Source organism: Anser anser, assembly GCF_964211835.1.
Source record: "Anser anser genome assembly, chromosome: Z".
NCBI classification, from domain to species: domain Eukaryota; kingdom Metazoa; phylum Chordata; class Aves; order Anseriformes; family Anatidae; genus Anser; species Anser anser.
The window spans coordinates 12,034,166-12,050,077 of NC_139723.1; the positions used below are offsets into that span (position 1 = coordinate 12,034,166).

Consider the following 15,912-nt stretch of genomic DNA (forward strand, 5'->3'; position numbering starts at 1 on the left):
GCCAACGGCATCCTGGCTTGTGTCAGGAACAGTGCAGCCAGCAGGGCCAAGGAGGTGATCGTCCCCCTGTACTCTGCTCTGGTGAGGCCGCACCTCGAGTGCTGTGTTCAGCTTTGGGCCCCTCACTACAAGAAGGACACCAAGGCCCTTGAGCATGTCCAGAGAAGGGCAATGAAGATGGTGAAGGGACTAGAAACTGTGGCTAAGGGGAGACCTCATTGCCCTCTACAACTACCGAAAGGAAGCTGTAGTGAGGAGGACATCCCTCTCTTTTCTCGGGCGGCAACAGGACTCAGGGAATCAGACTCAAGGTGCACCACACAACATTTAGATTGGACATTAGGAAGAATTTCTACAAGCATTGAAACAGATTGCTTAGGGAAGTAGTTGAGTCACCATCCCTGGAGGTATTCAAGGACATGTAGACTTGGCTCTAAGAAACATCGTTTACTGGTGGGACTCAGTAGGTAAGGCTGATGGTTGGACTTAAAGAAGGTCTTTTCCAACACAGATGATTTTATGATAGGTCACTTTTGCAGTATCATAAACGTCTTACTTCAAACATTAATAGAAGCATTTCAGAACTAGCTATTACATGCTTTAGAAGCAGCAAATTTAAGAGAGTCTCTCCCAGAACCAATCTGTACAGATGCAGACCTTTACAGATGTGAAGAGACAGAAGCACCCCAATCTAGATACAGTCCCCCCATAAAATTCCTAAACAAATACAGAAATCATAAATTGAGGAAAACTCTGACCTGGCCAGAATTACAGATGAAACTAGAGGGTTCTGTTGTGTTGTAAGTACTCTGATCAGAAAAATCAGAAGGGATAAGCATAAAAAAAAAAACCTTTAGATTTAGAATTTAAAACAAATTCAGGATATATATTATATAAACTTTTATTTACATAAGGCATCAAGATTGCCCTTTTAAACAAAAGGGTCGTTTTCCCTTTACCAATACTTTGGTGAAAAAAGTATCACATTTAGTAGACTAATATTCACTGGTACGCTTGTTCTGAACAGCTAGGTACAGTCCAACGTACAAGATTAAAAAACAAACATAAGAGACTTAAGTATGCTATTTCATGAACCACTCTGTAGAACAAAGAATTAAGGCTTGTTTGCACCAAAACGGTGATCAATCATGCATCATTTATTCCCACAAAGAATAAAATTCATTTCCAATTGGAGCGGGAATAGCAAAAGTAGTAGTCCTGTATAATCCCCATATTGTCTACATCAAAAAACATTTTGGCATTTCAGAAATTAAGTTGAAAAGTAGTTGGAAGGAGAGAAGAGGAAAGCAGGAGATGGCCCTTGCTGTAGAGTCCTTTGTAAGCATTTCCAAATTTCCAGTGTCCGCTTGCAGGAACCCTTCACTTTAAAAAGGAAAACAGAGACTTTCAAGGACAGATCTAGAAACCGTTTTGAGAAAGATTAAAGTTATGATTCCATCGATCACAAGTAGGAAATATTTCGAGAAAATACATTATTTGAAATAATGAATTCCACATTAAGATCCCCATGTATGTCAGATATATACATTGAGCTAAGCCTGTTGAATAAGTCTGACTTATAAAAACGGTAAACCTGTATTATTTTTCGGCCTGACTTAATAATTCCTGAGTTTTAGATCACTGCCGAGCCACAGCAGATAAAACTCTGAATGATGTAGTGAAAAGTTCTGCAGATCACTGTTGACACTAGCACTCATTTTGTTCAGTAACTTTCAATCGTCAATAAAAGTCAGTCTTCCAGGTCCTTCATTTCTCATCCACCTCCGATACCTCTTCCATCGGGGATCCAAGGCCATCTTCTTCTTTAACTCCTCCTCTTGTTCTTGTTTATAGACCTGATAGACAAAAAAGAAAAAGTGTTTAATAAGGCTGAAGAAACAGCTTAAGTGAATCCAAAGCAGGAGGTAATAGGGATGGTGGTATGTGTATGTAAGTGTTAGCAATTCAACCATCTGTCAAGTTATTGATTGTAAAGATACCCAAACTGCAACATAGCAGAAGACCTTGACTAACATACAGAGTAAGAGCCTTCAGCCAAGGAGCCTTCAAGCTGTAGTTGAAATGCTTTGAATTTCTGCTGACAGCAAAACTACATCATTGAAAGATGGTGTGCTATAAGCAACTATACTTCTTTACTTTTATTCTGTTGACTGCATGAGCAAAGAACTACTCAAAAAGCTAAATTTTGAGCCCCTATTCAGCACACATACCATTCAACACAGTTTAGCTTCTTACTTCTGTTGTTTTCATATTTTGAAGTTATTCTATAGACAGAGGACTGATCCCCTTCAGCTACACAGCAGTGGATCTTTTTATTCCTCGTTTAATTTTCAACTAAGTCAATATACCTACATTAAGTATAGGTAGTGCCAAATGGCAAGTAATTACAATATGGCAAGAAATGGTATCATCAGTGATTTCAATAAAAGCCATGTATCTACGAAAAGCAACAGAATCAACACTTTTATTCTGGAAGGCTATTTACGTAGATAGACAGTGTATATCTCAACACCGTACAGGTTTATGTCATCTGAATTCTTCCTGTAAGGAAATTAAATTTAAGGTTCTGAACAAGCATCAGGAAGATTTAAAAAATATTCTAGATGGGTTTATAGATAAACCCGCTCAAGGTTCAGTGATCCTACAAGCTTCAAAAATTACTAGGAAAGTAACAGAAGAAATAAAACATTGTTATTTATCTCCATGGTATGGCAATATATTGAATCCTTAGTCATTCTTAGAAGGACACTGGAAAAACTACATGATATGCAGATAGGCAACCTCAGTGACCAAAGTAGTAGATACTTCAGTGTTTCTTTTTGTGAGAAACAGGAAAGCATATTTTTCAGCCTAGAAAAGACATGATTGAGTTTCAAGTAAGGCTATAGTAGTGGTACAGAGGAGCACAGCTACCATGAGAAAAGGGAACAAGGCACGATTAATCTCCATTTCCAATAAAATAACCATCAGTAGGTGTCTGCGTGACTTAAAAAAAAACAAGAGCCATCCTCTGCACTTCCTGCTGAACTCACAACCAGATGGTTCTGTAGTCACTGACGGTTTTAATACATTCAAGAAGTGGCTAGACATGTTTATTAAAAAAACTAATTACAGTTGTTACCAACAAAGACACCATTTCCTGTTCAGGATGCTCCAAGACTGCGTATTGCACTGAATAAATATCGCTATGTAAGTGTAGCTTTCTTGTATTCTTCACTAATTATCAGCTGCTGGCCACCACAGACGACTTTGGGCTAAGAAGGCTTCACCCCTGACAAATACAGCTTTTTTATATTCAGTGAACAGAACAATACCAGTTAGAAACAGCACGCAAGGTTTTTCTGCCATGGAATATCCATCCTACCGTGCATTTTACTTATGCCATCTGCTTTGACTACTAACATAACCACCTCTTTGGACTTCCAGATTGCTTTCAAGCAAAACCACCTTAATTCAATGTGTACGGCTCATCTGTTGGCTAATCCTTTCCTTACTAAAATTGAAGTTAATGTATTTTCCCCTTCAAGTTTTTAAATTGATCCAACTCTGACTGTTTTTAGGGAAGTATTCTCTTATCTTTGGTGCACACCACCAGCAGCAAAGGCAGTTCTGCCATCTTTTCGCAGAACAAGCAGAGCTGCAGCATCACCCCTTTTAAGCAGGCCAAGTTCCTCTCCTCCATTTCTCTTCTGGAAACTTCCCACCCAGATGGCCCACAGATGATCTCTGATACAATACGAGCATTTTATCAATTCTCCCCACCTCCTGGCATCCCAAAACGTCTGTACTGCAAATTTCATGCTGTGGCTAATGTTCTTTCACTACTCTCACAGAAAATTTGAGAAAAATTACGCACTGGCTGTTTAGTAACTGGCTATCCCTGGCAAGAATAGCAGTTGTGCCCACTACTTCATAGCCCATTTTCAGTCGAGCAGGACACAGCATGAAAAGAACAGCCCCAGACTCAGTGAAGGCAAAAGAACTATCAAGTGACAGTTATCAGCTGTCAGCTTCTATCAGCTAAAACAAGCCATGAATTAATGGCTAAGGAGACTAATAAAAGAAGAGTTTCAGGTCGTCCAGGTAACCCTCATTACAAAATTGTCATTGTTTGGAGAACGCATGGTCTTCAACCTACTGTAAGAACTCTGTTACACTACATTTTTACAGGACAGCCTGTCACCAGATACAATTACTTTTTGTATCCACAGATTCCTTAACAATCACGGGTAGACGACCCCTGACCAAGAAATCCCTTCTTACATCCATGGACCTGTTCAGGAGATGCTATCAGCACATAAGCATAAGATGATGAAGAAAGCACACGAAGTGGTTCTCTAGCAGTTTTCAATTCAGGCAGCAATAGCTAGCTAGAATTGAAGCAGCGCTTCCCACACCACTGTGCCAAACACCTTCACAAAACACCTGCTCTCACTCTATGAACTCTGGATAACCAACATTAGCTTCTCCACCACAGCTACCCACCTCATAGTTTTCTCGTATCCACAGCTGCCGTTCAAGAAAGGTCTCTTTTTGATGGTCTTCCAGGCTGTCAAACTGAGACTGAGACATTTTCATGTATCTTCGTATGATATACAGCTTCTCTTCCACACCGTATTCTTGCCCTTTAATACTGAAACAATAAATCCACCAACAGTACCAAATTACGTATTTGCACAAGTAAAAGGGAGCGAGAAGGATCTGAAATAGAAGGATATCGTATATCTTGGGCTTCTGGTAACCGCCTTTTATATCTATTTTATTTTTAATAATGTCTTTGATAATTTCTTCCTCTTCTTCACGGATTTCTTCTTTAGACCGCTTGTTCTTGCCTTTTTCTCTAGTCTTATTGAGTAAACCTTGTTGCTTGGCAATCTCAGTAGCTTGTATACGGTATTTTGGCACTGTAGCTAGGTAGTTGATAGCTTCATTGTAACTACTCCACCAGCTGAAGAACTGTAATTTAACAACAGTAAAAGTTAAAAACTAAAACCAGAACCAAACCAAACTAAAAGCAAAACAAACAAACAAAGAAAAAAACCACCACGTTTTTATACAGACACATTTCTACTTAGAGCTTTGCCAGGAAAAACAAAATAATGCTGTCATATACCTTTAACTATTATTTTATTACAGCAAGGGTAAAAACTGAAAGTAACAGCACAACTTCTACAATATTAAAGAAGCTGTAACTATTCGTCCAAATGTGATAAGGCACCTGGGAAACAGCAGTATGTATTTATATTGCTGTGCGAGCAGTATACACAGCGACACACAGTGATGAAGAAGGACAAGCAGAGGGTAAAGGCACTGTTCAATTTGTGTTTGTTCATGAGAAGATGGTTATCTCACACGGCCTTAGGTGAAGCTTCTGTTAGGCTTTGGTGTCCATTCTCAGAAGTCCCCTCAGCTTTATAAATAAAGTAGCTGGTATACGCACATTTCATTATAAAATTATTACCCACTTTACATAGTTAATTAAATGTGGCTTAAGTACGCCACAATCTCATTAGTCTGACAGGATTGACTTTACAAGATGCAATATCCTACTCTAATCTCCAGTTACCCTCTGAATTTCAATTGGGGAGAAAAAAAAAAAGAACAGTGGCTGGAGTGAGTGTGACATATTGTGCTGAATTTTTACACAGGCAGCACACCCACTTGTGAAGACAAAAGGGCACCCAGGTACACACTATATAATTGTATCAAAGGCAGAGAAATAGAGACACCAGAAAGCAAGAGAAAGGTAAATCAGTTTGCTAATTTTCTGTAAACTTGCATTTAATCATCTGGAAGCTGGACTGCAGGCAAAGTGAGCGTCTCCACTTATAGCCAAAATAACAGCTGAAATGGAACACTGCATTTACAAGCAAGTCTGATGAGAAATTAAGTATCTGGCTCTGTATTGCACTGGAATTTATTATTCCAAGCTCTCAAATCCTGATCAACATATTTTTGTTTTCCCTTGCAATATCCAACTAAAAAGAGTTATCTGTACCAAAGACGAAGCTGTACTTTTACCTCCTAGATATCACCTTTCTTGGTTTTGTGTGTGTTTTTTTTTTTAAAAGGAATTTTTGAACTAATAATCTAATGGATGCTAAAGCAAAAAGTTATATACCTCCTTCCAGTAAGTAATTGTCAGCAAGAGCACAAGTATTCTCATCTAAACCAGAGACTGTTTTCTTGAACTTGGAACTACCACGGTCAGTGAAGAAAACTTCACTGAACTGCTTTTTAAGATAAACTACAATATAAAACACGCATGTTAGCAAACCCCACTCCTAATGTTTAGTACTGTTGAGTTTCTTTAATTTAGTTTGCAAGTAGTTTATCTTCTTTAAAAAAAAAATACTTATGAAGCTTGAAAAACTGACACATGCTTATCTAGAGCACTACTCCCGTCTACGCTCAGGAACAGACTGTTCTCAGCCTGCCACGAAAAACTAAGTAACTTCTTTGGGAGAGCTACGCTTGTCTGTATGAAATATTCTTCTGTTACAGGAAACCGATCACTAATCACACCATCTGTGCTTTTGTCCAAGGTACCAAGCGCAGTCAAAATCTGGTCAGTACATCCTGACTTCAAATTTGTCATGGACACTACACAGCAGTTTACCACAGCAGATAAAAAAAAAAAAAGACCTCCTCGCTGAGGCTGTTTAAAGCCTGGTATGTTACAAGATCTGCAGATACTTCTCCTGCAATTCCGAAATTCATTGAGCATTGTCAAGTAAGCATGAAATTTTACCTGAAACACAGAGATGGCGCACACCGTAACCAGAATCACAATTCTGACATCCACTTTAGGGGCCAATCTCCTGCTGTAGTAGTGATAATAGTGCCTGTAATACTCTTCAGGATGATCCAACATGTAGTCATAATCTTTCCGTGTTTCTTCATCCTGTAGGATAAGGGATGAAAAATATGCAAATGTTCAGGACCCTGTTTTCACTTAATCTGTTGCATTTGTGCTTTACAGCTCATGAATGACCATGCTGTTAAAAAATTTGCAATAACCCGACCAACTATGAAGCAAAGAGGAAAATCTTTGGTCCTACCCTTATACACTAAATTGATCTGTTCTCGCACTCACCAACCCCCCCCCCCCGCACCTGATATACATAGTCTTAAATACATAACACGCGCTATAGGAAGACTTGATTTAATACTGAAATAAAAACAGGCAACTGAAATTCACAAAATGAGTTAATTTCCGAATCAGAAGTCCAGATGGACTAGAGTTGATAGGTATTGCTCAGGAAGAGACTTACAGATGAACAAACCACTAAGACTACTGTTTTTCAGATCTTTTAGAATTAGCTTACAGGGCTGTGAACTCTATCCAATGCGAGGCCATTCCAAAACCTCATTTTCTTGAAGTTTTTCTCATATTCACCCATGTAATAAAGAAATGAGAAATTTAACTTTGTCAGTCTCAGTTGCATCCCTTTTCTACCCAGAAAGAGTTCCAGTTCTTTTTTTTTTTCCCCCCCATCAACCTTAAAACATGTACAGGTTTCTTTCTTCCACTCCTTGGTCGTGTCTTGCCCACGCCACGGATTTTTTGCTTTCCTTACAGTCCCATCTACCACTCAATTCAATGATTACCATTACTTTTAAAGATGTGCTTGCACAATAAGGGTCTAGTCTGTTTATTTTGAATCCAAAGGGCTTTTCAAGAGCACTCTGTCTTCTCCTCACTCTCGGGCTGGCTATCGAAGAAGGTTTTGGTGTTGTGTTTTTTTTTCCTTCCTCCTTCACGGCTGGTGGGAAGCAAGCTGGCTGAGCCCACGCAAAGGAACACAAAACTGATTCCGCACAATCTGCTGTGAAACACGGGTTGTGTGGGACCAAAAGATCTGATTTCCCCCTTCCACTGAGGAAAGGCAGACCTGCGGGAGCCTCACGCTGCGAGCTAGCGAAGTCAGAGCGACCCCCAGTTAGCTGACGGGTGTTTCGGCTCCGGACGAGGGGACGCGAGGAGCAGGGTGTGGAGGGCACCGTGCATCTCCTGGCACTTCCAAGCCACGGCTCTCCTCCCCGCTTCGCTCCACCACCCGACAGCGAGAGGGATACCCGGCAGGGATCCCCTCAGGGAGCCCCTGACCGCGGGCGGCCCCGCTCACCTCTCACCTTGAGGGTCTCGTAGGCGGTGGCGATCAGCAGGAACTTCTCGTGGGCCGCCTGCGGGCCGCCGCCCCCTCCGCCCGGCTCGCCGCGGTAGCGGTCGGGGTGGTACTTGCGGGCCAGCTGCCGGTAGGCGCGGGCGATCTCGGCCTTGCTGGCCTGCCGGCTGACGCCCAGCACCTCGTAGCACACGCGGCGGCCGCAGTACAGGCCCTCGGTCAGGCCCCGAGCCGCCCGCGGCAGCAGCGCCGCCGACAGCCACAGGCAGAGCAGCCAGCGCCGCCCGCCGCCCGCCGCCGCCATCTCGCAGCGCCGCCACGGCCGGGGCCGGGGCCGGGGCCGCGCCTGCGCTCTTCGGGCGGCAGGGCGGGGCCCTGGGCGCACAGATAATTGCCACCCCTAATTACGAGCGCTAATTACAGACCCCCTATCGCCTCCGAGCGGGCTAGGGTGCCCAAAGCCCCGTCCAGCGTGGCTCCGGGCGCTTCAGGGATGGGGCAGCCGCAGCTGCTCTGGGCAGCCTGTGCCGCCGCCTCACCCTCTGAGGGACGAATTTCTTCCTCGTACCCAACTTTCTCCTCACCCACAGCCTAGCCACACCAATTAACGTTCCCTTTCCAAATCAGAATGAATAGAAACTTCACTTTGAATGTCACTTTTTTATTGGTGTATTGTTCCCGTACTCAAAAATCCCATCGGGGTGGTATGTGAGCGTGTCATCCCTTGTCTGCGAGCTCATCTGCTTTTACCGCTATCATTCCAAACCCAGCCAAGGAATCTCCTCTTCTGTTGGGGAGGTATTTCGGTATCCCCTGCTTACCACGTCCTTACGTGATGCAGCCTCTAGGGGCAGGTTGGATCTGGTGCTTAGGGACATGGTTTAGTGGGTGACACTGGTGGCAGGGTGGTGGTTGGACCAGGTGATCTTGGAGGTCTCTTCCAACCCTCCACCAGTTTCCCTCCGAATGAATTTAACAACGAAACCCAGGCAGAAACAATTCGGTTTGCCTCAGAAATCCCAACCGGCGGGGGCAGCCCGGCCCTGGGCGGAGCCGGGGGGGCCGCAGCCCAGCCCCCGGCCGTGCAGGAGCCGCGGCCGCAGCTAGGGGGAGGCGAGGCTCCGCCGTCCCTCCTCCTCCTCCTCCTCTTCCTCCTCTTCCTCCTCCTCCACCACCCGTGTGCCCGCGCCGGCATGGAGGTCAGCATGGACTCGGGTCAGTGCGGCGGCGGCGGGGGGGGGGTGCGGGCGGGGACGATGGCTCAGCTCTTTCTAAATATAAAGCGGGAGGGCGGGGGCCGGCTGCCCCTCGTGGGGAGAGCCGCGGGGAGGAGGAGGAGGAGGAGGAGGAGGAGGAGGAGGAGGAAGGGAAGAAGGAGGAGGAGGCGGAGGCGGCGGAGGAGGAGGAGGAGGAGGAGGAGGCGGGACGGGGCTCGGGCGGCCTCCGGGCGGACCGCGGCTCGCCTCTCACCGCCCTCCCTCTTTCCCTCCCTCCGCAGCCGGCACAGCACAACATGGCCGCGGCCGCCGCGGCTGCCCAGGACGAGCTCAGTAAGCGCCGCCGGGGACCGGGGGGGAGAGATCGGGGGGAGCCGCCCGGAGCCCCCCGGCCCGGGGCAGCCCCTCGGCGGGCGTGGGCGCGGCTGGTGGCGGGGCTGGGGGGGCCGGGGCCGCCCCCGGGGCCGGCTGGGAAATGTAGTCCCGGGCGGTGCCGGCCTGCCCCGCTCCGTGCCCGGCCTGCTCTTGGGGGGAGCCGGGGGCGGCCCCGGGACCCGGCGTGGAGCCCCCCGGCAGACCGAGGGGTGCCCGGTTTGGGGTGCCCCCGGGGCTCGGGGGGGCCCGTGCCGTGCCCCTGCCCCCCTCCAGGCCCGACCTCTGCTCCAGAGGCCAGCCTGCTGTTCGCAGAAGCTCACGGAACTTTAAAAAAATATATATCTTCTCCTTTCCCTGCTTTTCCTGACGTGTAAAAGAGCTGGTTTTTGTATGAGAATTAATAAACAGATAGCGTATGACTCAGCGGAGTGAAAGGGCCGCTGGTTGTTCTGGAATGGTGTGTTTGGCAGCCGCCAGGGATGAAGGGCAGCAGAAATACTTTGGGCATATTTCTGCGGTTGGATTTCAGGTCTGAGGCGTTTCTGGTTTTTTTTTTGTCTGTTTATTTGTTTTTTTTTGTGATTTTGTCGTTGTTGGTCTCTCTGTGTGTTTCTGCGGAGGTGATGCCTTTGTTCTGCTCTTTGTTAGACGTTACTGGAGCCAAGTTGAGTGGCAGCGGTGGTGGGGATGTCCTTTATGTAACCAGAGAGCCAGGACCCCGTGGTGGAGTGAGAAGGATCTTCAGGTTACACTGATCCTTGAATCAGAGGGCACAAATGCCAGGCTATTTATTCCATTGACAACTGGGATAAATTGTGACAGTGACAGACCTGCCTGCCACTGCCATCCGAGAGATTCTTCTGTCGCTTTTATGCTGCTGATGTGATGCTGCTTGCTGAAACCAGACAGCATGAGCTGTCTGGCTTGCAGCTCCTTGGCTTTCATCTGTGTAGAAGCCGGCTTTCTGGCCTCCAGATGCTGACCCTGCAAAAAATTAGTCCTCAGCCATGTATCAGGTGCTAAACGGCTCCTTGTGTTAATCACTGTGAGAGGACGAATATCCTTACAGCGAGCTTCATGCCGGTGATTATATGACGTAATTCGGGTTGCTGGTCCGCTGCATCCCGCAGCGGTTGTATACAGGTTGTATTGGGTGGTTGGAAACCTTCCTTGGCCCAGTGGGGAAGGAAAGAGTGTTGGCTTTTGTTTGTTCTTCCCTAGTTCCTCATCTGTCGCTGAATAGGAAGTACTGCAGTCTTACTTAAATCTCTCTTTTTCCATTAGCTTTTATTTTTAAGGTAAAGGAGCAGGAAACTGAACAACCTCCGTGTGGGCTTTCCGTCTTTTGATGCATTTAAATAGTCAAATTTCGGGGTATTTGGAAAGAAATCTGTTTTTTTTTAGGATGACGATAAGTCCCAAAATAAAAAGCATAATTATTACTAGTTTTAGACTGGAAAATCAATTTTCCTTGCTTTACATATGTATAGCTATAGGAAACTTCGATCTACAGCACCAGTCAAACACAAGACCTCTTGCTATTTGCTTAGGTTGTGTATGAGAGTACTTACCATTCTAGAAGACTAGTTATTTGAAGGCAGCATAAGAGTGAAGATATGCCGGTTAAAAATCAATGCAAAGCCATTAAACTGGTCCTGAAGCTTTAAGAGTTCAGGTGCAAGAGAAGGAACAGTTAATTTTGAGGAAGAGTAGACAGCTGATTGAATGGACAGCCTAAACCTGGCATATTAAAAATATTTGGATTTTGGCATGTCAGTCAAGCCATTTATAAAAGATTTTCTATTAAATGGAAGAACAGGATGGACAAAAGAGAAAACATTCCCTCACCCCCAGGCCTTCCCACCCTTTTCCAGTCAGAGCTTGTAAAATAATGCAGTGATGAGCCCAGCTCTGCAAATGCTCCCTTAAGTGATTTGCCTGTAGGCACATAATGGGTTACTGGTAGAGCCAGGAATAGCACCAGCAAATCCTGACTCACTGTTTGCTACTATAATCATACCAGATATATTTTCTCCCAGAGTCTAATACCATCTGAACAAGAATTTGACTTCTATTCTAGTAGCGGCACAGTGGACGGGAGCTGGTTTGATTCCCTGACTGCATGCAGAATAGCACAGAAACAAACAGCTTTTGCTTGTAGCCGCTGTTTGTGCTGAAAACTACCCATTGTCCAGGCAGGGAAGTCGAAACCCACCCGTGTCCAGTAGTCTTTACGTGCTGTAGGGCCTTTTGGAGAGAGGGTTGGGGGACACTAAGTGCAGCATAGTGGTTCTACAGAGCTCACATAACTGAGGTTTTTTGTTTGTTTGCTTCAGTGAAACGCGCTTGTAGAAATACTTTAATGTGGCAGTCCCGGTAATTCATCTAATAGACTGTATTTTTCAGGAAAGCGAAGACAAATTCCAGCTTTACGCACGGAACTTTGCTTTTCTACTGCCTTTTGCAGAGGACGCAAGACTCTATTTGGGGCTACTAGGGTAGTTAAATTATTAAGTATCATTACCTTGACGTGACCTGGTGTCAGTAGTTTCTTGAGTCTGTTTTCATACAAAGAAGGGTGTTTCTGGTGCTTGACACTCAATTATACCAACATATGTTGCTGAGAGGTGTGTGCAGAATGGCCAACGTGCTGCATGTAATAGCAATAAATGCCAGAGGGAGCTAATTCTTTATCTTGCGTAAGGACAGGGAGGAGAACCTGGGCACATGAAATGGAACTGAGCTCAGCTGAAATGAGAGGTGACTTCTTCGATAAAAAGATGGATAAACAGTGAGCTAGCTACCTTAGGAAGGCCAAGCATTCGAAGTATGTGATTTTAACTAGGAAAAAAATAAAATAAAAGGAAGTAGGTAGGGAAACGCCCTTCTAAAAGGGTGGAAAATATTAGGCTGTTTATTTATTTACTGTATCCTTTCTGTGTCTTTCTGCTGTTCCCTTTGGCAAGCTACCACATAGCAGAACTGGCAGAGGGGGCGTGTTGTTTCAGTAGCAGGCTGGAGGTTTGCTCTTGGCTTGAGTGACTGCAGGATCAGTTCTGAAGTAGGAAGGCTGAGAAATAGCTCTGACTCTGTTACGGCCCGTGTCACAGGGTTTGGAAGCCTATAAAGCACGAGTCAGAGCCTTGCTGTTAACGTGACTTTCTTGTAAAACTTGTATGCTATATGTTATCCGTGTTTTGAAATCTATTCCTTTGCTTTTTGCAAGAGGTGTGGTCTTGAGTACTGAACCCTATATTTCCTGCCGTAATTTTAAATGGAGACTGGAAAGAACCAGAAGTGAAACATGCACATTTTCTCACAAATCAGTAACTGCATTGCCATGGTAACTTGAGGATTTCACATTCCAAATACACCATGTCTGTAGACACAAATTGGACACTGCTGCTGGAAGCGGGGATACAAAGATTTATCTTGTTTTCTTGCCACTTTGTTCTTTCACATACAGTGAAATGGAAGGTCTCTGCATATACAGTGCCTGTTGTTAAATTCTCCTTGTTTATGTTCCTCCTTTTCTAGATTTTTTTTTTCCAAGAAAACACTGGTAAAGATGAAATGTATGAAAATGTGACACAGCAGCTAGGAAAGAGGTTGCACTTATGCCAAAATACATGAATGTCTATTACAAACTTTGCATGGACTTAATTGTATGGGTTTTGAAAATAAAACCATCTGGTATTCATTCTTTTACTCATGCAGTTCATTCTTGGCTGTTTATTTTAATCCCCAGCAAAAGGTCATCATCATAGCTGTGGCACACACAATATTTCTAAGAATACATAATAACCCAGACATGATTTCTCATGTGCTTGCTGATGTAGTGGGTAAGTTTGACTGGGACTGTGGTTGTCACATACCTCATAACCAGATTCTGGGTGGTGTAGCGGTCATCTCTCTTTAAATAAATGGTTGCTAGCTTTCATGTTTCTTTATAAAGGGAAACTTTTTAACGAAAATAATGAAATCAGTGATGCACTGAATGACAGTAGTGAATTAATCTTATTTGGGTTGCTCCTTCCGAAGCTCGCTTGTGGAGCAAGGGGCTCTCTGTTGTGGAGCGAACCCAGAAGCTCACAGTGGTCCAGGTGTGCCCTGCTCTTCTCCGTTGGTCTGAAGGTGCTGAAATGCAAGTTTGTTCTTGGAGTGATTTATTTAGGTCCTGGCATGTCTGGGCACTGCGTTTTCCAGTTGTCGTTCCAGCGAAGCCTGCTTCCTTTCCTCCTTTCTCCCTTTCATTTCGACTTTCTCAACAGATGTTTTTCTTAAGTCCTCTGGACTGTATTAAAAAGTGGTCCTTTGTCTCTGACAGTCTTCCCCCATCCGCATGCTCAGCAGACTTGCAGTAGATTGACTATGCAGTAATTTTATAAACATTATAATTAGCTAATAGAGAGGGTGCTAGAGCTTGCGACCAATAGCAAGGGAATATTACAGACCTAAATTTTAGGTGAGAGTGTAATGTGAGATTTATGAAGGAGAAGCCTTTGCACAATCCATTTTCTTGAATAGCAGCTTTTAAGATGGGAATATAGTTCTATTTTATGAAACATCATCTCCCCTTTGTTTATTTCTTGCAGTTCTTCCAAAAACTTCACAAATTATCTTTGTTAACGATATCAATCAGCTTGTGAAAGGAGAAATTATAGGAGGTGTTTTGCTGGATGGATTTCAAGTTCAGTTTGGGCTAGCAATGGTAAAGACTGGCAAAGGCAACTTGCAGTAAGATTGCTCTAGCAGTTAATTTTAGTTGCTAATGTTTATTCAAAGTGCTCTTGTGCCATCTTTTTTCCTTTTTTTTTTCTCCTGCGGTATGTAGCAAAGCAAGTTAGACCTCTCGCTTTAATGTATTTTTATCGTAATAAAACCTAGTGGCCCCCTGTTGGAATTAACAGCCCTGCAGTTTTACAGTCCCCAGTGGGGGCCATAAAACTGGATGGGGGAGGGTTTTGGCTCCCTTCTTAGAGTGTGAAGTGCGTGGGGTAGGAATGCGAGGTGGGTTGGGAGCAAACCCTTTGTCAGATGCTGCAGGAAGAGGGGAAGGACCTTGCCCGGAGCCAGGCATGGAGGTCAGATGTGAGATGTGGGATGGTCCTAACAGTCAACGGAGCTAAAACTGGGAATAAAATGGTCGCTGTGCAGAACGTGTGAGGGTTCGTGGCTCTACAGCCACGTTCCTTTTCTTTGTTTCCCTGCCCTGCTGCTATGGATACGCCTGCATCAGTGCGCAGGAGTGAGACTCGCCTGTGATCTGACAAACCCCTGGACGGCTTCTTGACTGCGGCCAGCAGACTGGTCCCCATGAATTTGCTGGAGAGTCCTGTCATGCTTGCATTTAGGGGAAGGATACTCGACTGCAGCATTAGGGCTTGACCTACTAGACCAGAAGGATATGGGAAAAGTAATAAACTTACCTCGTGGGCATGGCGAACAAGGGGATAGCTCTTTTCTTCCTTATTTCTCCTGTTCTGTTAGTACAATTCTGGTTGCTGAATAATATCAAAATAATAGGGAAAGCTGGAAATAATATAGGTGCTCACGATTCAGTGCGTGGCTTTGCTTCCTGCAGACTCGTACGAAGAGGCCTCTGTGCCTTTTGGGAGGTGTGTGCAGTCCAGTGGCTCGGGAAACAACTTCGCTTGTATTTCGTTACAGTCAAGTGTGATCTGTAGCCGCGTGAGGGAGCTTGTAGCTGGGAGGCTCCTCAGTCAGCTGCCGTGAGGATGGTGGATCTGCAGTGGTAACCTGGAGGTCCAGCTCCAAGGGAAAAGGTTGGATGATTCCTGTAGTGCCTTGAGCCATTTCACCTGCCTGGGGTGTCCCAAGCAGTCCCCGGGCACTGGCCAGGTTTGACCTCTGGGAGGTGATTCAGGGTGGTGGAATATGACGCAAAAAGGAAGACAAAAAGATAAATATTGTTGTGATTAAAAAAGAGAGAGAGGAATACCTAAAAGTTGTTGACTAGCTGACAGCCTAAATGTTCCCTGAAATCTGTCTGAAATGAGATCAGTTTGCCAGTCAGCTTGCATGGTAGGTGCTGCAGAGTTCTGGCTTGTAATTCCCCTGACCGTAAAATTTCGTAGCCCTCTGTCTTTTCAGCACCCCGTCATATTTGCTCAGCAGAAGATAAAATGTTGGAGGTGTTTAATCCACAG

At 44.8% G+C, this 15,912-nt stretch overlaps 2 protein-coding genes across 5 annotated transcripts in view; one reads left to right on the forward strand and one right to left on the reverse strand.

The window, feature by feature from the left end:
• Positions 1-885: 885 nt before the first annotated feature.
• Positions 886-8,517, reverse strand: DNAJC25 (DnaJ heat shock protein family (Hsp40) member C25). Its single transcript, XM_083819143.1, has 4 exons — positions 8,158-8,517; positions 6,773-6,925; positions 4,507-4,977; positions 886-1,856 (listed from the first exon to the last, which is right to left on the reverse strand). The coding sequence occupies exons 1-4, from the start codon at positions 8,452-8,454 to the stop codon at positions 1,734-1,736; spliced, it is 1,044 nt and encodes a 347-aa protein (XP_083675269.1). The 5' UTR covers positions 8,455-8,517; the 3' UTR covers positions 886-1,733.
• A 510-nt stretch (positions 8,518-9,027) lies between these two features.
• Positions 9,028-15,912, forward strand: part of ECPAS (Ecm29 proteasome adaptor and scaffold) — a 68,639-nt gene continuing 61,754 nt past the window's right edge. For 2 of the 4 annotated variants that reach the window (XM_083819127.1, XM_083819129.1), the window contains exon 1: positions 9,548-9,700. In XM_083819127.1, coding sequence (XP_083675253.1) covers positions 9,664-9,700 — 37 coding nt within the window. In that variant the 5' untranslated portion in view covers positions 9,548-9,663. Of the gene's footprint in view, positions 9,366-9,547; positions 9,701-15,912 lie in introns of those variants that run through there. The other 2 variants (XM_083819128.1, XM_083819130.1) reach the window with 2 other exon arrangements.

Coding starts and splice junctions, on each gene's coding strand:
- DNAJC25 (XM_083819143.1), bottom strand. CDS start 8,454: ATGGCGGCGGCGGGCGGCGGGCGGCGCTGGCTGCTCTGCCTGTGGCTG. Junction 6,926..8,157: donor CCGCCTACGAGACCCTCAAG/GTGAGAGGTGAG, acceptor CTTATCCTACAG/GATGAAGAAACACGGAAAGA. Junction 1,857..4,506: donor GGATACGAGAAAACTATGAG/GTGGGTAGCTGT, acceptor TTTGTCTATCAG/GTCTATAAACAAGAACAAGA.